Source organism: Zootermopsis nevadensis, unplaced genomic scaffold (assembly GCF_977971745.1).
Source record: "Zootermopsis nevadensis isolate Lab colony 2312 unplaced genomic scaffold, Znev_1.0 Znev_ptg000007l, whole genome shotgun sequence".
In the NCBI taxonomy this organism is placed as follows: domain Eukaryota; kingdom Metazoa; phylum Arthropoda; class Insecta; order Blattodea; family Termopsidae; genus Zootermopsis; species Zootermopsis nevadensis.
The window spans coordinates 20,894,858-20,921,101 of NW_028259139.1; the positions used below are offsets into that span (position 1 = coordinate 20,894,858).

Below are 26,244 nucleotides of genomic sequence, written 5' to 3' on the forward strand. Positions count from 1 at the left end.
TATAAGGTTTGTCTCTCAGATGCCTACAGATCGGGAGATATTTGCCTTTTAAAAATTGACTTCCAAGTAATCTCGAAAAATTAAAATGTCTCTATCGTCCAAACACTTGGACATACAATTACGAGATTCTGACATGTAGTTAACATATGCGTTCCCTCAAAGTGACATAAGTTTTGTCTCTCAGATTCCTACAGATCGGGAGATATTTGCCTTTTAAAAATTGACTTTCGAATAATCTTGTAAAATTAAAATTTCTCTATCCTCCAAACCCTTGGACATACATTGACGTGACTCTGACAGGACATTTACATATACGTTCCCTGAAAGTGACATAAGTTTTGTTTCTCAGATTCCTACAGATCGGAAGATATTTGCCTTTTAATAATTGACTTTCGAATAATCTCTAAAAATTTAAATGTCTCTATCCTCCAAACCCTTTGACATACATTGACGTGACTCTGACATGAAGTTGACATATATGTTCCCTCAAAGTGACATTAGTTTTGTCTCTCAGATTCCTACAGATCGGGAGATATTTGCCTTTTAATAATCACTTTCGAATAATCTCGAAAAATTAAAATGTATCTATCCTCCAAACCCTTGAACATACATTGTCGAGAGTCTGACATGAAGTTGACATATGCGTTCCCTCAAAGTGACATAAGGTTTGTCTCTCAGATGCCTACAGATCGGGAGATATTTGCCTTTTAAAAATTGACTTTCAAATAATCTCGAATAATTAAAATGTCTCTATCGTCCAAACCCTTGGACATACATTGACGAGATTCCGACATGAAGTTGACATATACGTTCCCTCAAAGTGACATAAGTTTTGTTTCTCAGATGCCTACAGATCGGGAGATATTTGCCTTTTAAAAATTGACTTTCGAATAATCTCGAAAAATTAAAATGTCCCTATCGTCCAAACCCTTGGACATACATGGACGAGATTCTGACATGAAGTTGACATATACGTTCCCACAAAGTAACATAAGTTTTGTCTCTCAGATTCCTACAGATCGGGATATATTTGCCTTTTAAAAATTGACTTTCGAATAATCTCGAAAAATTAAGATGTCTATATCCTCCAAACCCTTGCACATACATTGACGTGACTCTGACATGAAGTTGACATATACGTTCCCTCAATATGACATAAGGTTTGTCTCAGATTCCTACAGATCGGGAGATATTTGCCTTTTCAAAAATTGACTTTCGAATAATCTCGAAAAATGAAAATGTCTCTATCCTCCAAACCCTTGGACATACCTTGACGAGACTCTGACATGAAGTTGACGTATGCGTTCTCTCAAAGTGACATAAGGTTTGTCTGTCAGATGTCTACAGATCGGGAGATATTTGCCTTTTAATAATTCACTTTCGAATAATCTCGAAAAATTTAAATGTCTCTATCCTCCAAACCCTTGGACATACATTGACGAGACTCTGACATGAAGTTGACGTATGCGTTCTCTCAAAGTGACATAAGGATTGTCTCTCAGATGTCTACAGATCGGGAGATATTTGCCTTTTAAAAATTGACTTTCGAATAATGTCGAAAAATTAAAATGTCTCTATCGTCCAAAACCTTGGACATACATTGACCAGACTCTGACATGAAGTTGACATATGCGTTCCCTCAAAGTGACATAAGGTTTGTCTCTCAGATGCCTACAGATCGGGAGATATTTGCCTTTTAATAATTCACTTTCGAATAATATCGAAAAATTAAAATGTCTCTATCCGCCAAACCCTTGAACATACATTGACGAGACTCTGACATGAAGTTGACATATACGTTCCCTCAAAGTGACATAAGTTTTGTTTCTCAGATGCCTACAGATCGGAAGATATTTGCCTTTTAAAAATTGACTTTCGAATAATCTCGAAAAATTAAAATGTCTATATCCTCCAAACCCTTGGACATACATTGACGAGATTCTGACATGAAGTTGACATATACGTTCCCACAAAGTAAAATAAGTTTTGTCTCTCAGATTCCTACAGATCGGGATTTATTTGCCTTTTAAAAATTGAATTTCGAATAATCTCGAAAAATTAAGATGTCTATATCCTCCAAACCCTTGCACATACATTGACGTGACTCTGACATGAAGTTGACATATACGTTCCCTCAATATGACATAAGGTTTGTCTCAGATTCCTACAGATCGGGAGATATTTGCCTTTTCAAAAATTGTCTTTCGAATAATCTCGAAAAATGAAAATGTCTCTATCCTCCAAACCCTTGGACATACATTGACGAGACTCTGACATGAAGTTGACGTATGCGTTCTCTCAAAGTGACATAAGGTTTGTCTGTCAGATGTCTACAGATCGGGAGATATTTGCCTTTTAATAATTCACTTTCGAATAATCTCGAAAAATTCAAATGTCTCTATCCTCCAAACCCTTTGACATACATTGACGAGACTCTCACATGAAGTTGAGAGAGTCTTACATTAGCTACGGAGGCGAGCGGACGTGTTTCTACAGCTCAAGGAACAATGGGTGTCACCTTAGAATGTTACAGGGCCAGAGTTGGCGCTTTTGCAGCCAGGAAAGCGAGGATTCACGCAGAAGGGAGCCGGAAAGTTGAGTTGGCAGGGCAACAGACGTGGTTCCTGGGTCTGGTAGTAGCGACTCTTCTGGTGATTGGAGGAGTGGAACTAAACCCGGGGCCGCCAACCGAACAGGACAAGATCGACCAGATATTATCCCATGTTAAAAGCCAAGCTTGGGAGACGAAAGCTATCAAGGAGCTTTTGGAGAAGCACAACCAGGAAATAGGTGACTTGAGGAATGGGACGAAGGACTTAGGACCGAAATTGGAGACGCTAAGCGCGTCAATAAATGAAGTGATCAGGGATTACAAGAAGATAACCCGGGTAGTGAAAGAGTGGGAGGAACGGCAGCAGAGGATGGACGATAAAACTAGGCAGCTGGAAGAAGGGAATCGGAAGAACAATATCCTTATATTCGGGTTGGTGGAGAAAAGAGAGGAGGGCTACTTCGACACGCTGGATACGGTATGCAAGTTCCTCAAGGAAACGATGAAACTAGAGATCCCGAGAGGGAACATCGATTACGTAGGCCGGTTGGGTCGAAGCAGAGGTGAGCGCCCGATATTGGTGAAATTTACCACGTTCGCTTCTAAGCTTGAGGTACTCCGGAACACTAAGCACCTGAGTGGCTCCACATTAAGTGTAGACGAGGATTTTGCTCCAGAAATAAGAAAGTGTAGGAGGGAGCTGATTCCCTATTTACGAGATGCTAAGAGGAGAGGGCACAGAGCTTTTTTGAAGAAGGATAAACTGGTGGTGGACGGGCGGGCCTACGCCCTGGAATACCTTTCAAGGAACATGCAATTGGAAACGCGGGACAGCGGGGTGGACACCCCTGCGGTCAGAAGGTCGGCTAGCGCCGAGGGAAGGACTCCTCGGAAAACGGGTAGCAGTGGATCGGATGCCAATACCCTGCAAAGGAGCACCGTTACACGGGAAAAACCGACCGAAACTATGCACGCTGGGTTGGGCTGCAGGGCGAGGACGGACACCGCGTCGCAAGTTATAAAGTTAACGCCGCAGGGAGGTGCAGCCTCTGCGAGGCGGGCGAGGCCAGCTGACCGCGCGGAGGACAACGGCTTGACAACGGAACCACGGAGTGAGAGGGTCTGCAGGCAATACAACCTGAGGAGCTGGCTCACGAAGCCGAGTGACGTGTCCGGCAGGGAGGGAGGAGGAGGAGGTGGAGGAGCGAGGGTTAGAAGTGGCTCAACATAGGCCCGCGTTAGTGTGGCAGGTTTGTTAAGGGTAGGATTCTGGAATGTGGAGGGGCTTAAGTGTAAAATGGGCACAAAGGATTTCTTAGATTTTCTGAGTGGCCATGATATTGTGGGGATTGCGGAGAGCTGGGCGGGAAGCGAGGTTTTTGAAATTAAAGGGTTTGTCAGCTTTTGGAAAGAAAGAAGAAGAATCGCAAGATTCGGTAGGAATCCGGGGGGACTAGTAATCTACACAAGGGAGGGAATGAGCAGAAAGGTGATTGAGATAAGGACGGGCATGAAGGAGGTAATATGGGTAGGAGTGAGAGGGCACAATGGCGTGCAGGTCCAGATATGTATGGGCTTTGTGTATAATGCGCCCCAAAGCTCAAGGTGGTTTAATCCCAATTTTACAACCGAGTTGGAGGAGGACTTGAAGATGTTGAGGGACCGGTTCGTGGAGACGGAATTCTTAATAGTGGGGGACATGAACAGTCGGGTGGGGACAAAGCAGATAAACCTGCCACACACGTGGGGCTGCTTTAATGAGGTGGACAAGGGCTATGAAGATCTGTTTTGCGGTAGATCGAGTAAAGACCGAATGTGTAATGAGGAAGGAAGGAAGCTCGTCGATTTCTGTGAAAGGAACCTTCTAGAAATGCTGAATGGAAAATACGGCGAGGACACGGAGGGGGAGTTTACTTATGTCAGCCAGCTGGGGAAGAGTGTCATAGACTATGCTCTGTTGTCGGAGGGGTTGGTGGGGGAAGTGGTGGATTTCAGAGTAGGGACGGAAATTCTTAGTAGTCATATGCCGTTGACCATAATAATTAAGCGCGAAGAAGAGGGAGAGGTAGTTAAGGACACAGAGGTCGCAGGGCCGAAGCGAAAGATAGTTAGATACAAATGGAAGGAAAGCTGGAAAGATTACTTCATGGAGGCTTTGAGGGATAATAGGAGTGTTTTATGCATGCATGAAATACAGGTCATGGCTCAGGAGGGGGAGGTTAATAAGATGGTAGATATGTTGTACTCCATGGTGAAGAGAGCGGGGATCAAAATGGGGTGGACAGGGGTTAAGCATAGAGGGGGAAGTCATTGGTTCGACGAGGAGTGCAGGGAAAACAAACGACTAGCCAGATGGGCCTTGAGAGAGTTTAAGGCGAGAAACGACGAAGCGAGTAGAGCAAGGTATTGGGAAGCTAGAAAAATGTACGAGGAGATAATGAAGGAAAAGAAGCGGGTTTGGCAAGAGAAGGAGTCTGAAAGAATAAACGATTTGGTAAGGCATAAAGAGATAAAGAAAGTATGGGAGTCCATAAGGGACATAGTGGCGAAAAAAGTTTTTAGGAATGAGGTAAATCCAACTGCGTGGGTGAACCACTTCCATGATCTGTTCGCTAGGGCAGCTGAAGGGCGATTGGTTTACCCAACGCAATTGCTGGGCTCCCAATACATAGAGGAACTGGATAGGGACTTTACGGCAGAAGAAATTAGGCAAAGTATATCAAAAATGAAAAATGGGAAAGCCACTGGCGTCGATGGGATACCAGTCGAGATGTGGAAAATGTTTTGCACCGTGGAAGGAGGAACTGAAACTTTAACAACTTTGTTTAATAAAATTAAGAAGGGGAAAGATTTCCCAGCAGAGTGGGGAGTTGCAGTTATCAGTCCAATTTACAAAGGGAAGGGTAACAAGAATGAGCCTAATAGTTACAGAGGCATTTCGCTTCTGACGGTGATAAGCAAGATATTTTCTAGCGCCTTGGCTGGTAGGCTGAGAGACTGGCTAGTAGGTAATAAGATCCTGTCAAGGTACCAAGCGGGATTCGTAAAAGGGAAAAGAACCACAGATAATATCTTTATTATCAAAACCGCAATTGACAGGTATCTAAGCGTTAAAAGAGGCCGTATATACTGGTGTTTGGTGGACCTGGAAAAAGCCTTTGACGCGATTGATAGGAAGGCCTTATGGTTTAAAATGAGACGGAAGGGAGTGAGTGGAGGAATGGTTGAATGTATCAAGAGAATGTATGAGGGAACCAAATTTTGTGTGAAGTGTGGAGAAAACGAAGTGACGGACCTGGTTGAACAAAGTAGAGGTGTTAGGCAAGGGTGCAGTCTGAGCCCCTATCTGTTTAACATTTTTATTGATGATGTTATCGACTATATCCAGGAAGGAAACATACACGCGCCTGTGATAGGGGATGAATCAATTCCGGGGTTGTTGTTTGCGGATGATTTAGCATTTGGGTCGTTTACGGTGAACGGCTTGCAGAAGGGAATCAACCAAGTGGCGAAGTACTGCAAGGAATGGAACTTGAAATGCAACTTGGAGAAGACGAAAGTGTTGGTATGCAAGAGGGGAGGGAAATTGAGAAAGGATGAGAGGTGGTTTATGAATGGCAAAATAATAGAAACAGTGAAGGAAATATGCTACCTGGGTGTGACCCTGGAAAGCACAGGAGGGTGGGCTAAACAAAAGGCTAAAGTAGTGGCGAAAGGGAAGCAGGCCTTAGTGGCGATAGATAAGTGCTTAGCCAGAATGCCACATATGAGGATAAATATTTTAGAAAATGTATACGAGATGGTATGTGAATCGAGAATGATGTATGGGGCGGAAATATGGGGATTAGAGGAGGGATGGAAAGAAGTTGATGTAATCCACGGGAGATTTTGTAAGAAGGTCCTAGGGATACCAAGGGTCGGAGCAAATGGGGTAGCCGAAGTGGAACTGGGGAGAGACAGCAGGAGGAGCAAGGTTTTAGGGTTGGTCACAAAATTTTGGTTAAGGATTTTGCAAATGGACAGGGATGATTTAGTAAGGAGATGCTACGACTGGCAGGTACTGAACTTGAAAATTGGGGGATGGGCTAAGGGGGTAAAAGAGGAATTAGATAAATTAGGGTTGGGGTATATTTGGCAGGATCCGCAAGGAAGAAGTGTGGGCAGGACGTGGGAAATTTTAAAGGAAAGGTGCAACGCCATAGAACGACAGAACGTTTTTGCTAAAATTAGAGAAAAGAGATCTCTGGCGTTGTACGGGGAGAAGAAATCAGGGTGGGGTAGACAGGGCTACATTGGTTGCTGTACGAGGGTGGAGAGAGAGGGATGGGCATGGTTCAGAGCGGGTATTTGGAAGCTGAGAGGTATGAGGGGGGGCATGGATGGGAAAATATGCCCTTTATGTGGGGCGACAGAAAGCGAGATTCACATACTATTAAAGTGTACGGAAACCGGGAGGTGGAGGGAACAGCTCCTGAGGAACAAGTGGTTCACCGTTGGCGAAGAGTTGGCCTTCAAGAAAATTTTAAGCACTACGAATGACACGGAGGTCAGGGATGTAGGGAAATTTCTGTACAAAGTAAGATGTAAAAGACAGGTCAAAATTAGGAATTTAGAACTGCCACTGGGGTAGAAGGCACGAGAAAAATAAGAAAGAGTTATGTAAATAGTATTAGGGATTAAGGAATAGTCACGTAGAGTAGCATTAGTGAATAGTTGTAGTAAGCAGTAGTGCTAATAGTGCTACGTATGTAAGGACTGTGGCCGTGAAAACCTGGTGTTAGGCGGCCACAGATCTCTGTATATAGTCTAAACCAAATATATTATATTATATTATTATACATGAAGTTGACGTATGCGTTCTCTCAAAGTGACATAAGGATTATCTCTCAGATGTCTACAGATCGGGAGATATTTGCCTTTTAAAAATTGACTTTCGAATAATGTCGAAAAATTAAAATGTCTCTATCGTCCAAAACATTGGACATACATTGACCAGACTCTGACATAAAGTTGACATATGCGTTCCCTCAAAGTGACATAAGGTTTGTCTCTCAGATGCCTACAGATCGGGAGATATTTGCCTTTCAAAAATTGACTTTCGAGTAATCTCTAAAAATTTAAATGTCTCTATCCTCCAAACCCTTGGACATACATTGACGTGACTCTGACAGCAAGTTGACATATACGTTCCCTCAAATTGACATAAGTTTTGTCTCTCAGATTCCTACAGATCGGGAGATATTTGCCTTTTAATAATTGACTTTCGAATAATATCTAGAAATTTAAATGTATCTATCCTCCAAACCCTTCTACATACATTGACGTGACTATGACATGAAGTTTACATATACGTTCCCTCAAAGTGACATACGTTTTGTCTCTCAGATTAATACAGATCGGGAGATAGTTGCCTTTTCAAAAATTGAGTTTCGAATAATCTCGAAAAATTAAAATGTCTCTATCGTCCAAACCCTTGGACATACATTGACGAGATTCTGACATGAAGTTGACATATACGTTCCCACAAAGTAACATAAGTTTTGTCTCTCAGATTCCTACAGATCGGGATATATTTGCCTTTTGAAAAATTGACTTTCGAATAATCTCGAAAAATTAAGATGTCTATATCCTCCAAACCCTTGCATATACATTGACGTGACTCTGACATGAAGTTGACATATACGTTCCCTCAATGTGACATAAGGTTTGTCTCAGATTCCTACAGATCGGGATATATTTGCCTTTTGAAAAATTGACTTTCGAATAATCTCGAAAAATTAAGATGTCTATATCCTCCAAACCCTTGCACATACATTGACGTGACTCTGACATGAAGTTAACAAATACGTTCCCTCAAAGTGACATAAGTTTTGTATCTGACATTCCTACAGATCGGGAGATATTTGCCTTTTAAAATTGACTTTCGAATAATCTCGTAAAATTAAAATTTCTCTATCCTCCAAACCCTTGGACATACATTGACGTGACTCTGGCAGGACATTTACATATACGTTCCCTCAAAGTGACATAAGTTTTGTCTCTCAGATTCCTACAGATCGGGAGATATTTGCCTTTTAATAATTCACTTTCGAATAATCTCGAAAAATTAAAATGTCTCTATCCTCCAAACCCTTGAACATACATTGACGAGACTATGACATGAAGTTCACATATGCGTTCCCTCAAAGTTACATAAGGTTTGTCTCTCAGATGCCTACAGATCGGGAGATATTTGCCTTTTAAAAATTGAGTTTCGAATAATCTCGAAAAATTAAAATGTCTCTATCGTCCAAACCCTTGGACATACATTGACGAGATTCTGACATGTAGTTGACATATACGTTCCCTCAAAGTGACATAAGTTTTGTCTCTCAGATTCCTACAGATCGGGAGATATTTGCCTTTTAAAAATTGACTTTCGAATAATCTCTAAAAATTTAAATGTCTCTATCCTCCAAACCCTTGGACATACATTGACGAGATTCTGACATGAAGTTGACATATACGTTCCCACAAAGTAACATAAGTTTTGTCTCTCAGATTCCTACAGATCGGGAGGTATTTGCCTTTTGAAAAATTGACTTTCGAATAATCTCGAAACATTTTGATGTCTCTATCCTCCAAACCCTTGCACATACATTGACGTGACTCTGACATGAAGTTGACATATACGTTCCCTCAATGTGACATAAGGTTTGTCTCAGATTCCTACAGATCGGGAGATATTTGCCTTTTCAAAAATTGACTTTCGAATAATCTCGAAAAATTCAAATGTCTCTATCCTTCAAACCCTTTTTCGTACATTGTCGTGACTCTGACAAGAAGTTGATATGTAAATGTCCTCATAGTGACATGAGTTGTGTCTCTCAGATTCCTACAGATCGGGAGATATTTGCCTTTTAATAATTCACTTTCGAACAATTTCGAAAAATTAAAATGTCTCTATACTCCAAACCCTTCGACATACATTGACGAGACTCTGACATGAAGTTGACATAAACTTTCCCTCAAAGTGACACAAGGTTTGTCTCTCAGATGCCTACAGATCGGGAGATATTTGCCTTTAAATAACTGACTTTCAAATAATCTCGAAACATTAAAATGTCTCTATCGTCCAAACCCTTGGACATACATTGACGAGACTCTGACTTGAAGTTGACATATGCGTTCCCTCAAAGTGACATAAGGTTTGTCTCTCAGATGCCTACAGATCGGGAGATATTTGCCTTTAAATATTGACTTTCGAATAATCTCGAAAAATTAAAATGTCTCTATCGTCCAAACCCTTGGACATACACTGACGCGATTTTGACATGAAGTTGACATATACGTTCCCTCTAAGTGACATAAGTTTTGTCTCTCAGATTCCTACAGATCGGGAGATATTTGCCTTTTCAAAAATTGACTTTCGAATAATCTCGAAAAATTCAAATGTATCTATCCTTCAAACCCTTTTTCGTACTTTGTCGTGACTCTGACATGAAGTTGATATGTAAATGTCCTCATAGTGACATGAGTTGTGTCTCTCAGATTCCTACAGATCGGGAGATATTTGCCTTTTAAAAATTGACTTTCGAATAATCTCTAAAAATTAGAATGTCTCTATCCTCCAAACCCTTGCACATACATTGACTTGACCCTGACAGGAAGTTGACATATATGTTCCCTCAAAGTGACATTAGCTTTGTCTCTCAGCTTCCTACAGATCGGGAGATATTTGACTTTTAATAATTCACATTCGAATAATCTCGAAAAATTAAAATGTCTCTATCCTCCAAACCCTTCGACATACATTGACGAGACTCTGACATGAAGTTGACATATACTTTCCCTCAAAGTGACATAAGGTTTGTCTCTCAGATGCCTACAGATCGGGAGATATTTGCCTTTTAATAACTGACTTTCAAATAATCTCGAAACAGTAAAATGTCTCTATCGTCCAAACCCTTGGACATACATTGACGAGACTCTGACATGAAGTTGACATATGCGTTCCCTCAAAGTGACATAAGGTCTGTCTCTCAGATGCCTACAGATCGGGAGATATTTGCCTTTAAAAAATTGACTTTCGAATAATCTCGAAAAATTAAAATGTCTCTATCGTCCAAACCCTTTTACATACATTGACGAGATTCTGACATGAAGTTGACATATACGTTCCCTCTAAGTGACATAAGTTTTGTCTCTCAGATTCCTACAGATCGGGAGATATTTGCATTTTAAAAATTGACTTTCGAATAATATCTAAAAATTTAAATGTCTCTATCCTCCAAACCCTTCGACATACATTGACGTGACTCTGCCAGGAAGTTGACATATACATTCCCTCAAAGTGACATAAGTTTTGTCTCTCAGATTCCTACAGATCGGGAGATATTTGCCTTTTAAAAATTGACTTTCGAATAATCTCTAGAAATTTAAATGTCTCTATCCTACAAACTCTTCTACATACATTGACGTGACTATGACATGAAGTTGACATATACGTTCCCTCAAAGTGACATAAGTTTTGTCTCTCAGATTAATACAGATCGGGAGATATTTGCCTTTTCAAAAATTGAGTTTCGAATAATCTCGAAAAATTAAAATGTCTCTATCCTCCAAACCCTTGGACATACATTGACGAGACTCTGACACGAAGTTGACATATACGTTCCCTCAAAGTGACAATAAGGTTTGTTTCTATTCTAACACGTCACCGAGAAGACATCCTTACACTGAGATTCAGTGTAGGTAGCACCCGTTAATACTTGATTGAACGGTGGTAATTAATCTTGTTAATGGTCCCGAAGAACTCTGTTCCTAGAACACAATGTTACGTTGATACTGATCGACCGGTATCAAATAATCCCAACCGTAGTATAATGGCGACTATTCCAATGGGACCAGTCGAGTGTTCCAAGACAGAATCAGTACTGACTGTCTTCTGATTGGTCCTCGATGCAATTCGAAAGTATTGATTTCTTTCCATTTAGGTCGTCACAGGTGGAACGTCTTATCTTTGGTTCCGTATTTTTCCGATAGACTGCGTCTTTGTGTTTGTACGTCGTGTTCTCGAGTATATGTGAGGCAATATTTTCGATATATTTTGTAGAAGTTTGACATAGGACACCAATATGTTACCACACGTTTGACGTGCGCCATGAATTCCGCGTCCACCAAACATTGCAATTGATGTACCAGAGATTTATATTCAGTTTCTTTGTGAGGCCATTTATATTAATAAATGACGTACTATCATTCACGTATGTTTATTCCGATTCTTTCGTTACATGATACTTATTTATAGTGTGTTAGATTGGTTCATCGTTACGCATGAATCTGCTTCGTATTTGCGTCAACATCTACACTGCATCAATTTTGGAAGAAATATTTCTTGTGGAAACATTATGTAATTTTAGACGTGTTATGACGTATTACACGCATATGAGCACTAATTGTGTTATATGGGTATTTTGTGAGCGATTAATATCGTTATTGAAAAGTTGTTGTGGCCGACTTTGCGGATCCTCCACCTCACGACTTTGATGCCTTCGTGCGAATTTCTAAAAAGAGATAAGACATAATAGAGTATGAATATCATTAACTTACCTGTGGCATGACGTCCATACAAAATTTCAATAATTTCTGAGCAACCATTCGCTTTTTCCAAAATTCGTGCGCAGGAAACCATTTGGCACTGATGCAGATTACCCCGTTTTGGTTGGTTTGGGTTAGGTTAGGTTAGGTTAGGTTAGGTTAGGTTAGTGGGGCACCTGCGCAGACGTTGTTGCGCAGTGCAGTCATATGACTTGCGCATGTGAGGGCACCTTGAGCTCGTTATGGTTAATTGTATATTATTAAACACTCAAAAATTCGATTCCGTCACTTTAAAAAGTATATTATATTCTGGGCTTCACTTTCATACCTTATTTAATATTTTTACAAGAATATTTTATTGGACACATACTTTCAGTAATTGGAAGTACACCAATCACTTATCACTTAAATATGATGTTAATGAAAATTTCATTGTGGAAGTATATATGTTGTCACACGAAGAATGATTTATTGAAATATTTTTTAATTTTATATTACACTACATGTAATTACTACAGTGACCCCAGTCATCGTTATAAAGAATAAATGTTCTCAAATTACATAGGTCCAGCTTCTGCAGTTACGCGATTTCTGTATATAATTTACGTGTTACTAACTCGTACAAACGTCTTTACTGAGCACACATGGCATGGAAATGTCCTTTCACTGAAGTCGAATGTCTCAATGTGGCGAACCGCACATATTCTTGCATTTTATGTTGGATTGTTGTTTCAATTGTTTCTATTCTCACACGTCACCGAGAAGACATCCTTACACTGAGATTCAGTGTAGGTAGCACCCGTTAATACTTGATTGAACGGTGGTAATTAATCTTGTTAATGGTCCCGAAGAACTCTATTCCTAGAACACAAAGTTACGTTGATACTGACCGACCGGTATCAAATAATCCCAACCGTAGTTTAATGGCGACTATTCCAATGGACCAGCCGACTGTTCCAAGACAGAATCAGTACTGACTGTCTTCTGATTGGTCTTCGATGCAATTCGAAAGTATTGATTTCTTTCCATTTAGGTCGTCACAGATGGCACGTCTTATCTTTGGTTCCGTATTTTTCCGATAGACTGCGTCTTTGTGTTTGTACGTCGTGTCCTCGAGTAAATGTGATGCAATATTTTCGATATATTTTGTAGACATTTGACATAGGACACCAATATGTTACCACAAGATTGACGTGCGCCACGAATTCCGCGCCCACCAAACATTGCAATTGATGTACCATAAATTTATATTCTGTTTCTTTGTGAGGCGATTTATATTAATAAATGACGTAATATCAGTCACGTATGTTTATTCCGATTCTTTCGTTACATGATACTTATTTATAGTGAGTTAGATTGGGTCATCGTTACGCATGAATCTGCTACGTATTTGCGTCAACATCTACACTGCATCAATTTGGAAGAAATATTTCTTGTGGAAACATTATGTAATTTATACGTGTTATGATGTATTACACGCATATAAGCACTAATTGTGTTATATGATGATTGTGTGAGCGCTTTTTATCTTTATTGATAAGTGGTCGTGGCCGACTTTGCTCATCCTCTACTTCACGACTTTGATGCCTTCGTGCGAATTTCTAAAAAGCGATAAGACATAATAGAGTATGAATATCATTAACTTACCTGTGGCATGACGTCCATACAAAATTTCAATAATTTCTGAGCATCCATTCGCTTTTTCCAAAATTCGTGCGCAGGAAACCATTTTGCACTGATGCAGATTACCCCGTTTAGGTTGCTTTGGGTTGGGTTAGGTTAGGTTAGGTTAGGTTAGTGGGGCACCTGCGCAGACGTTGTGCGCAGTGCAGTCATATGACTTGCGCCTGTGAGGGCACCTTGAGCTCGTTATGGTTTATTGTATATTATTAAACACTCAAAAATTCGATTCCGTCACTTTAAAAAGTATATTATATTCTGAGCTTCACTTTCATACCTGATTTAATTTTTTTAACAATGATATTTTATTGGACACATACTTTCAGTAATTGCAAGTACACCAATCACTTATCACTTAAATATGATGTTATTGAATATTTCATTGTGGAAGTATATATGTTGTCACACGAAGTATAATTTATTAAAATATTTTTTTAATTTTATATTACACTACATGTAATTACTACAGTGACCCCAGTCATCGTTATAAAGAATAAATGTACTCAAATTACATAGGTCAAGCTTCTGCAGATACGCGATGTCTGTATATGATTTACGTGTTACTAACTCGTACAATCGTCTTTACTGAGCACACATGGCATGGAAATGTCCATTCACTGAAGTCGTATGTCTCAATGTGGCGAACCGCACATATTCTTGCGTGTTATGTTGGATTGTTGTTTCAATTGTTTCTATTCTCACACGCCACCGAGAAGACATCCTTCCACTGAGATTCAGTGTAGGTAGCACCCGTTTATACTTGATTGAACGGTGGTAATTAATCTTGTTAATGGTCCCGAAGAACTCTATTCCTAAAACACAAAGTTACGTTGATACTGACCGACCGGTATCAAATAATCCGAACCGTAGTTTAATGGCGACTATTCCAATGGGACCAGCCGACTGTTCCAAGACAGAATCAGTACTGACTGTCTTCTGATTGGTCCTCGATGCAATTCGAAAGTATTGATTTCTTTCCATTGAGTTCGTCACAGATGGCTCGTCTTATGTTTGGTTCCGTATTTTTCCGATAGACTGCGTCATTGTGTTTGAACTTCGTGTCCTCGAGTATATGTGAGGCAATATTTTCGATATATTTTGTAGAAGTTTGACATAGGACACCAATATGTTACCACACGTTTTACGTGCGCCACGAATTCCGCGCCCACCAAACATTGCAATTGATGTACCAGAGATTTATATTCTGTTTCTTTGTGAGGCGATTTATATTAATAAATGACGTAATATCATTCACTATGTTTATTCCGATTCTTTCGTTACATGATACTTATTTATATTGAGTTAGATTGGGTCATCGTTACGCATGAATCTGCTACGTATTTGCGTCAACATCTACACAGCATCAATTTTGGAAGAAATATTTCTTGTGGAAATATTATGTAATTTTAGACGTGTTATGACATATTACATGCATATAAGCACTAATTGTGTTATATGGGGATTGTGTGAGCGCTTAATATCGTTATTGATAAGTGGTCGTGGCCGACTTTGCTCATCCTCCACCTCACGACTTTGATGCTTTCGTGCGAATTTCTAAAAAGCGATAAGACATAATAGAGTATGAATATCAATAATTTACCTGTGGCATGACGTCCATACAAAATTTCAATAACTTCTGAGCATCCATTTGCTTTTTCCAAAATTCGTGCGCAGGAAACCATTTTGGACTGATGCAGATTACCCCGTTTTGGTTGGTTTGGGTTAGTTTAGGATAGGTTAGGTTAGGTTAGTAGGGCACCTGCGCAGACGTTGTTGCGCAGTGCAGTCGATGACTTGCACATGTGAGGGCACCTTGAGCTCGTTATGGTTAATTTTATATTATTAAAAACTCAAAAATTCGATTCCGTCACTTTAAGAAGTATATTATATTCTGGGCTTCAATTTCATACCTGATTTAATTTTTTTACAAGGATATTTTATTGGACACATACTTTCAGTATTTGCAAGTACACCAATCACTTATCTCTTAAATATGATGTTATTGAATATTTCATTGTGGAAGTATATATGTTGTCACACGAAGAATAATTTATTAAAATATTTATTTAATATTATATTACACTACATGTAATTACTACAGTGACCCCAGTCATCGTTATAAAGAATAAATGTTCTCAAAATACATAGGTCCAGCTTCAGAAGATACGCGATGTCTGTATATGATTTACGTGTTACTAACTTGTACAAACGTCTTTACTGAGCACACATGGCATGGAAATGTCCATTCACTGAAGTCGTATGTCTCAATGTGGCGAACCACACACATTCTTGCGTGTTATGTTGGATTGTTGTTTAAATTGTTTCTATTCTCACACGTCACCGAGAAGACATCCTTACACTGAGATTCAGTGTAGGTAGCACCCGTTAATACTTGATTGAACGGTGGTAATTAATCTTGTTAATGGTCCCGAAGAACTCTATTCTTAAAACACAAAGTTGCGTTGATACTGACCGACCGGTATCAAATAATCCCAACCGTAGTTTAATGGCGACTATTCCAATGGGACCAGCCGACTGTTCCAAGACAGAATCAGTACTGACTGTCTTCTGATTGGTCCTCGATGCCATTCGAAAGTATTGATTTCTTTCCATTTAGGTCGTCACAGGTGGCACGTCTTATCTTTAGTTCCGTATTTTTCCGAAAGACTGCGTCTTTGTGTTTGTACTTCGTGTCCTCGAGTAAATGTGAGGCAATATTTTCGATATATTTTGTAGACATTTGACATAGGACACCAATATGTTACCACACGTTTGACGTGCGCCACGAATTCCGCGTCCACCAAACATTGCAATTGAAGTACCAGAGTTTTATATTCAGTTTCTTTGTGAGGCCATTTATATTAATAAATGACGTACCATCATTCACGTATGTTTATTCCGATTCTTTCGTTACATGATACTTATTTATAGTGAGTTAGATAGAGTCATCGTTACGCATGAATCTGCTACGTATTTGCGTCAACATCTACACTGCATCAATTTTGGAAGAAATATTTCTTGTGGAAACATTATTTAATTTTAGACGTGTTATGACATATTACACGCATATATGCACTGATTGTGTTATATGGGGATTGTGTGAGCGCTTAATATCGTTATTGATAAGTGGTCGTGGCCGACTTTGCGCATCCTCTACCTCACGACTTTGATGCCTTCGTACGAATTTCTAAAAAGCGATAAGACATAATAGAGTATGAATATCATTAACTTACCTGTGGCATGACGTCCATACAAAATTTCAATAATTTCTGAGCATCCATTTGCTTTTTCCAAAATTCGTGCGCAGGAAACTATTTTACACTGATGCAGATTACCCCGTTTTGGTTGGCTTGGGTTAGGTTAGGTTAGGTTAGATTAGGTTAGTGGGGCACCTGCGCAGACGTTGTTGCGCAGTGCAGTCGTATGACTTGCGCATGTGAGGGCACCTTGAGCTCGTTATGGTTAATTGTATATTATTAAACACTTAAAAGTTCGATTCCGTCACTTTAAAAATATATTATATTCTGGGCTTCACTTTCGTACCTGATTTAATTTTTTTACAATGATATTTTATTGGACACATACTTTCAGTAATTGCAAGTACACCAATCACTTATCACTTAAATATGATGTTATTGAATATTTTATTGTGGAAGTATATATGTTGTCACACGAAGAATAATTTATTAAAATATTTATTTAATTTTATATTACACTACATGTAATTACTACAGTGACCTCAGTCATCGTTATATAGAATAAATATTTTCAAATTACATAAGTCCAGCTTCTGCAGTTACGCGATGTCTGTATATGATTTACGTGTTACTAACTCCTACAAACGTCTTTACTGAGCACACATGGCATGGAAATGTCTTCTCACTGAAGTCGTATGTCTCAATGTGGCGAACCGCACATATTCTTGCGTGTTATGTTGGATTGTTGTTTCACTTGTTTCTATTCTCTCACGTCACCGAGAAGACATCCTTCCACTGAGATTCAGTGTCGGTAGCACGCGTTAATACGTGATTGAACGGTGGTAATTAATCTTGTTGATGGTCCCGTAGAACTCTATTTCTAGAACACAAAGTTACGTTGATACTGACCGACTGAAATCAAATAATTCCAACCGGAGTTTAATGGCGACTATTCAAATGGGACCAGCCGACTGTTCCAAGACAGAATCAGTACTGACTGTCTTCTGATTGGTCCTCGATGCAATTCGAAAGTATTGATTTCTTTCCATTTATGCTACTAATAAATAATGCAGTAACTTAAAATGGATCTGGATCTCTGGAGTCCAGCGCACAGACGTGGAGACATGGTGGGCCGTCGGATCTGCGCGTTGGCAGCCTCGCCTCTGAAGATGGGAGACCTCAAGAAAACCAATGGTCAGAGTGCAACAAGGTTTGCTGAAGGGAAATGTTTTAGCATCTATCCGAAACAAGAAATAGTAAGTGGCGTTTCTTTGGAATTCCGTACGCCAAACTTCCTGTCGGCGACCTCAAGTTCAAGGTAACGAGAAGTTGATAAGTGGCAACGTAAGTTCTACATTGCGGTGTGTATTTTGTGAAAAGTACATAAATCATTCGCAAAATATCGCCGTGTCCAGAGGAAAAATGCCACCAAAATTACGAAAAAAACCTTAGGACCTTAAATGTCACATCGTACATTGCGTCAAAGTGGCCGCGCGGTCCTTGTAGCCTCTTGGTCGCAGGGACCGTGGGTTCGTATCCCACGCTTTTCTGTGATGTGCTTTCCTTTGTACAGGTAGAGTAGTATCCTGTCTTTTGTAACTCTTTTTAACAAATTTCTGTAAACGTCACGTGTTATTTCGCCTCTTTGTGTAGGGTCTGCTGTCAGAATGTGAAGTGTAATTGTGAGGTAATTTTTCAGAACTCAGATCTCATACTGACAGGAGCAATAATTCATGTACTTGCTGAGTTCGAACCAGTTAGAAGATGATTTTAATATTATCTTCCTATGTATCCAATGCTGTCTCTTCAATAATATTTACTGTGTTTCTTCATTTTCTAATTCGGGGATGTTGGGTTAACAACTCCATGGTCATTGGTGTGGTACCATCCATTGATAAAATTTTCAGTAGCTTAATGTGGTCATGTTCTCCAATGCAGGAAATTATGATCATTCCTAAATCAAAAGCTAAGGAGTACAGAAAAAATAAACTATCTGAATATCTTATGTCATTGCCACTATAAGTCGTAGCCCACAGTTGGAAGATTAATCACGAGTAATAACAACGCCTGCACATGGGAATCCGTGGTCAGCCATTTCCAGTCATCTCAGAGGTTCAAAAAATATTTCCCTAAAATCCATCGTAATGTTTCCATGCCACCTCCCCCCCCGTCACTGAAGTGGCCAATTACAATAAATATTCTTTCAAACACAGTACATGCATGCCTTGTGCATCAATATTATTGAAATGCCACCTTCCTTCCTTTTATTATCCTACAAGTAACATGAGATGCACATAACCTGAGAAATTTTGTGCTATACGTGTAATAATTGTAGACTGAAATCTTCATTCAACAATATTTTCCTTAGCAGTTTGTTTACCAACAGTTGCAATTAACCATTATTCTGGTAACAGATTAATCCATTAGAAATTAAAGATAACAAATATGAAAACATGACTCCATTCTTCCACACTTTCACAGTTTGTTGATAATTTGTCAGAAGACGGCATTCTAAAATTTCCATGCAAGAAAGAGCATGTTCATGAACCTAAAAGCAGGAATGTAAATATTGTCATCTATGCTACAATGTAAGAGCTTCTGACAGTGTGTTTATATAAACCACAAATTAATAAATAAAGTTTAATCAAAATTCTTAACCCTCTTCCAGCCTAAATACTTGAAAGCACTTTTGTTCGTGGTCTTTGGTATCTTAGACATTCGAATTTTGTTCCTGTCTCCTAGTGAAATATGTTGTAATGTTGACTGTCTTTGCGTTGCCACAGCGTTCTCTTCACTTATCGGTTTCAGTTCCCACACTGTTCTAACGTAACGTTAAACTTTCGTGTGTGTGAAATGATGGAGGTTTCAGTCTTTTGAATAAGGGTAGGAGAGGGATAGAGATTGAAATGTTATAAGCTCTCTGCATAATGTCCATATATTCTTAGTAAGAAGTGTGATGGCTCCCCCAGTGGTGAATCGTTTTCCGTTTGCTACGTGAGGAATCACATATAACCACTGTAACTGTCTATAAAGAAATCTAAAATGTCAAGGGATTCTAAAATAACTTCATTTAAAATAGTGTCAGGTTTGCCGTAACGCAAAGAATATTTTGATGAAAATGGATTATACAAATGCTTATTACTCTGGTACATTGCAGCCAAAATACAAATTAACGCACTTCACTTTAGGATGGCAGGAGCATGTGGGTAAGTGTAGATTAGTACTGAGGGAACGCGATAAGACCGCAAAGTTTGGATCGTGGCAGAGGGGCTGTGTAGTGGCGACATATGCAATAATCGTTTATAGTGCTTCGTTCATTGAGCTGTAGTTTACGAAATCCCACCTGTTTTCATAAATGATGGAAGATATTTAGGTTATGGAAATGTTTGGTAGTTGGTGTCTTATAGGTGATGTTGGTCGGACTTTTCAAATGACGAAGCTCGCGAGTCGTCTCCGACCTTCTGGAAAATTAGTTGTGAGAAATTATCGCGCAGGGAAGATGTCGGTGCTGAATTTGCGTGATGTCTTGAGTGCCAACATGAAATGTGACGAGGATAAGTTCGTGTTGGAAAGGACGTGGACGATTTCACTGGGTGATTTATAGGTAGACGTGCAGGTATTCAAGATTTGTGTCTGGTATCAATCTGAGCAGGGTGTCGAAGGTTGCTCTGTGCAGTAACAATCCGGCGACCGAGAGGTTATGTGATAAATGTGTCCTAGGATGTAGGCGATCTAGTGGCGAATTGTGGGCTACTTGTTTGATAGTGCTTCGTGCTAAGTTGATTGAGTTTTTAGTTTTTTGGGTGTGGTCGGATTCATAATTTATTTTAAGATTTTTGAGGTTATGGAAGTGTTTGGTAGTTGGTTTCTTATAGGCGAAGTTGGTAGCTCGTTTCGCCTTAATTTTTTTCTTTATTTCCTGTTAGTTTTAAGGCAGAAGATGTCAGTAACGGTAGTCACGAAATAAAGTTTGAGGTCTTCATAATTTTACAGTCTTTCGAGTGGTATTTCAGTCAGCATTTGGTTCGGCAGTGCCGTGTAGTGTTCGCGGACGGGCATGTACCTCAGGTGTATTGTCGGTATATGACAGGACAGTTCGTCAGGGTGCGCACATATTGATCATTGAATATCCCTCATGCTCCGCCGGTGGCGGGATGTGTTCGCTGTTTTTCAGACGTTGCCGTCCCTGCGTGCGAGAAAATGGCGCAGCTGCTCTGCTGTTATTGTTTCCTTCGGACGGCGTGATGGTAGGATGCATGCCCAGTCGAGTGCAGCTTTACTCTCTTATATTGCCAGGGCTTGCAAGTTTATTTGAACTGATGTTTGTCATCTTTCTCCTGTGTGAAGTACGTAAAGTGGGAAATATTTTGGTTACACGAAAGGCCGGATTAGTTGCCAGTAGGTTATTAATGTGGTGTAGAGTGCCTTCGTAGTAAGAATTAATACTGGTCTCTCAATGCGGATGTTTATTTCTGTACATGGTTTTGTTTCAGGTAGGCGTGAATGCAAGCATATGGGATACTTCAGCCGTTATGCAGTTTCGAGTCCATCATTACTACGGAGGTAGCAAGACTTTGCTCCGGTAGCTGACATGACCATTGTGCGTGATGGACACAATTCATCAGTCGATGCGTTTGGGATGACCCAGGAGGTGTACTGTTATAGATTTAGTGGGAGTGCCTAGTCTGTCTCAAAGAGGAGTTTGAGATCAGGGGATGTGCTGAGTAGCAACTTTCATGTGAACTGTAGCTGTAGTGTGTGTGGACTGGTTTCAACGAAGACATGGAGGATCAATTTGTCTGAATATCAGCGTTTCAGAAGATCAGTTGTGTGCGTGATGGGGAAGCAGCTTTTTTGGAGTTGGAGATGTGAAGAACGAGACAGAATGAAGCACCTGGAGTGTTTGTGACTTGGATAAGGAATTGCATTATTCAGGTATGTTAGAGAGTAGAGTTTGTTTGCATTCCATAGATCCTTCTTAGGAGGAATCCAAAGGATGCAGTACAAGTCATTTCATACAATAAACATAAACTTCAGGACTTCATTCAATATACGTAAACCTCGGTACTTTTGACACAATTACAAGAACGTGTTTCACATATGAATGTACATAACCTTTAGATTTTGCAATTCAAGTATGAAAGCTAATTTCAGTGCAGGCTTGAATACATTTATATCACAATTTAGAGTTTTAATTGTTGGTTGGTGATTATTAAATAACTTGACACGTGTAAAGTACACTCCTCTTTGACATTTAGCAGGGTTTACATCTTGTAATTAAATTATGTACATCTGTATTTCTTTTAAAATTATCCAACTTTTCCACCACAAATGATAGCAAGCAGAGTATAAATTCACTTGCAAGTGGAAGTATATTAAATTTACGAAATTATTCTCTATAAGGTAAGCTGCTTTTGACACCTGCCATTGTTGTGATTATTTTCTTTTGCATGTAAAAAGCCTTATTAGTGTGTGTTCAATTCCCCCAAAATATTAATCCATAAGACACCACAGAGTGGAAATAAGCAAAGTAAACTAGCTTTATAGCATCTATTGTCATGGGTGGTATGACTGTTCTGATGGCAAGGCACGCAGAGCTTAATTAGGGAATAATATACTCAGTGTGCTTCTTCCAATCTGAGGTGTTGTCAACTTGTAAGCCAAGGAAATTGTTTGTTTAAACTTCCGCGATTAATTTCTCATCACCGTAACCTCTCGTTTTGCCTCTGTACGTACGCACATGCACATTCACAACATTCCCTAGGGTGGAATGCTCACCTCGGGAGCTTACAGAGTTGTTCACGCCGACATTGTCGGTGCCCCGGCATATTCCTGCAGGCAGTCCACATCCCTTCTGTACTCACGTTTTCGGGCATATGTATTGTGCAGTGTTGATGGATGTCGTTCTGTGCGCCGTGATGTCCGCTCGCTTGCTCTGTGTTGGGGTACTGAAGTATGTATTTTCATTAATGTTCTAGGACACCGGCCATGCCGTCATCATGAAGTTACCTCCTTCAGTTCCCTCTGGGTGTTCTGTTTGACAAGGCTGGGGTGAAGAACCAGAACGATATTGGCCGCAGTTAGATGACCTGTTACTGGCGAGTAAAACCTCTGTGTTGTGCCCCTGACACGAGATAGGGCGTTGGACCAACATTTCTCAAAGAGAGAGCATATTAATTGGCTCACAAAGTGCAGCTTATGTATAGAGCTACAATAACTGGATGTGAGTGAGTGAGTGTGTGTGTCTGTCTGTTCATAAGAGGCACCAGTACAAGAAGTAGGACACTGTCTTCTGACTTCATATCACAAAGAATATTAACTGGATGAATATTCGGAATATGTACCAAGTTGGAAGAGGAATACTTTTTCTGCCAAGCAACGGTAATGCTCTGACAGAGGCTGACTGCATGTTGGATGTTTGTTCTTACGTGTCTAATCCCCTGTATGTCTATGAACGGCATTCTCCCCCGCCCCCATTTCAGATTAAGTATTTGAATAAGCAGGAGGCACCCATTAGATAAAATAAGTTGGCATGAGATTGTTCCATTTCAGACGACTTTGCCTCCAATGTCTGTGAAAGTGGCCCCTTGAGATTCTAGATTTCTTGTGTATCTTACACCTTTCCTGGTATATTGCAGGAGGAGTGCACCAACACTAGACAGACTGACATCCGAGAGAAGACCGCTTGTGTCCCCGATGGTTGGCCGTCCTGTTGCTGAGTGCGTACATGGAGAAGAGGACTGAATGCAGCGTGTAAATTTTGTGTGCCTCTGGAGAGGTGGTGCAGTTTTCTGTTATTTAACCCATTGACAGGGGCTTGCTCTGTTGTGGTAATTGTGTTGCAAGTGTGATAGCAACTTAGATATGAATCATGTGAACGTGTAAGGTGTGGATGTCTAGTTATGTGTGTGGGGTGTTCTACGGAGTGTAGTAAAATAGTAGAAATGTCGGCCGCAATCACATTGCGTTGATAAGAGTCTGCTTCATAGTGTGGTGGCCAACACATCTCGGAATGAGAGAGAGTTTGTCCTGTGTGAAAGGCTGTAAGTTGCAGGTGCTCTTGGCTTTGGCCGCAGCTTGTCACCAAAGATGTGATTCCTCTTCCTGGAAAGAATATGTTATTTCGTTTTATCTGCTTCATCCCATTTCACATTCTCAGTTCAAGCTAATGCCACAGGAAGATCTTCAAAACGTCAGTCATTGTGAATCTGTTCTGAAGCAGATGGGGGGGCTCTGCAGTTTCACTCGTTTAGGAAGTGCGGTGATGAAGATCTCTGGCATAGCTATACTGGACAGTCTTGATAATAGTGGGTGTCCGTTCTCTGACCCAGGAGGACTTTAAAAGTATGCTGACCACGCATTACTTAGTTTGTATTTTCTTCATGTAAATCTGTAAAGAGATGTCAAAGCGGGAGGTAACGGGAATACTTAGTGATCATCACCGAGAGGGAGTTTCCAAGCAGTCGTTAACGGGAGATGCGCAATAGCAGTTGTCCTATGATCGAAAAGTGTGACTTGCCAGTGATGAGATTGCTTTTTGTAAGTCAGGTAAGTGCAATGAGTTTTATGGATTGTGTGTGTTTTTCTGCAAGTGGTTTTCAGCGAATATTGCCGGCATTAATTTTGTTGGTAGTGTATTAAGTGTTGATTGCTGCATGTGCCAAAATGAAGTCTGACGAAGGGAAGTTGGTGTTGTTGAAGTACGGCCACCAGTGGGCTGGGTCGTTGGGTGTGTTATAGATGCTCGTGAAGTAGAACCTGGTGGCAGGGGGGCTGTGTAGTGGCGACATATGCAATAATCGTTTATAGTGCTTCGTTCATTGAGCTGTAGTTTACGAAATCCCACCTGTTTTCATAAATGATGGAAGATATTTAGGTTATGGAAATGTTTATTAGTTGGTGTCTTATAGGTGATGTTGGTCGTACTTTTCAAATGACTCAGCTCGCGAGACGTTTTCGCCCTTCTGCAAAATTACTTGTGAGAAATTATCGCGCAGGGAGAATGTCGGTGCTGAATTTGCGTGATGTCTTGAGTGCCAACATGAAATGTGACGAGGATAAGTTCGTGTTGGAAAGGACGTGGACGATTTCACTGGGTGATTTATAGGTAGACGTGCAGGTATTCAAGAGTTGTGTCTGGTATCAATCTGAGCAGTAACATAACGGCGACCGACAGGTTATGTGACAAATGTGCCCTAGGATGTAGGCGATGTAGATGCAAATTGTGGGCTACTTGTTTCATAGTGCTTCGTGCTAAGTTGATTGAGCTGTAGTTTATTGGGTGTGGTTGGAATCATAAATTATTTTATGATTTTTGAGGTTATGGAAGTGATTGGTAGTTGGTTTCTTATAGGCGAAGTTGGTAGCTCGTTTCGCCTTAATTTTTTTTCTTTACTTCCTGTCGTTTTTAAAGGAGAAGATGTGTCACTAATGGTATTCACGAAATAAAGTTTGAGGTCTTCATAATTCTACAGTCTTTGGAGTGGTATTTCAGTCAGCATTTGGTTCGGCAGTGCCGTGTAGTGTTCGCGGACGGGCATGTACCTCAGGTGTATTGTCGGTAGATGACAGCACAGTTCGTCAGGGTGCGCACATATTGGTCATTCAATATCCCTCATGCTCCGCCGGTGGCGGGATGTGTTCGCTGTTTTTCAGACGTTGCCGTCCCTGCGTGCGAGAAAATGGCGCAGCTCCTCTGCTGTTATTGTTTACTTCGGACGGCGTGATGGTAGGATGCATGGCCAGTCGAGTGCAGCTTTACTCTCTTATATTTCCAATGCTTGCAAGTTTATTTGAACTGATGTTTGTCATCTTTCTCCTGTGTGAAGTACGTAAAGTGGGAAATATTTTGGTTGCACGAAAGGCCGGATTAGTTGCCAGTAGGTTATTAATGTGGTGTAGATTGCCTTCGTAGTAAGAATTAATACTGGTCTCTCAATGCGGATGTTTATTTCTGTACATGGTTTTGTTTCAGGTAGGCGTGAATGCAAGCATATGGGATACTTCAGCCGTTATGCAGTTTCGAGTCCATCATTACTACGGAGGTAGCAAGACTTTGCTCCGGTAGCTGACTTGACCACTGTGCATGATGGACACATTTCATCAGTCGATGCGGTTGGGATGACCCACAGACTCGTGGTGGCAGCCTCTGTTTTTGTGGCTTGCATGTGGAAATTCAGTTGCTGTTGATTTAAATTTGTGCAAGAGCTTATCGCAGTGAAGAAGCTAGAAGTTAGC

The 26,244-nt window shown here is 40.3% G+C and overlaps 1 protein-coding gene across 3 annotated transcripts in view; it reads left to right on the plus strand.

Annotated features, from left to right (window-relative positions):
• LOC147874683 (uncharacterized) overlaps positions 1-26,244 on the plus strand; it is a 440,325-nt gene that overhangs the window by 413,615 nt on the left and 466 nt on the right. Inside the window, exons 1-5 of one of the 3 annotated variants that reach the window (XR_015534019.1) lie at positions 20,977-21,353; positions 21,501-21,942; positions 22,986-23,388; positions 23,646-25,886; positions 25,982-26,051. Coding sequence is in view for 1 of the 3 variants with exons in the window: in XM_087344582.1 (XP_087200708.1) it covers positions 21,501-21,593 (93 nt within the window). In the remaining 2 variants the exon portion in view is untranslated. Of the gene's footprint in view, positions 1-20,976; positions 21,354-21,500; positions 21,943-22,985; positions 23,389-23,645; positions 25,887-25,981; positions 26,239-26,244 lie in introns of those variants that run through there. The other 2 variants (XR_015534018.1, XM_087344582.1) reach the window with 2 other exon arrangements.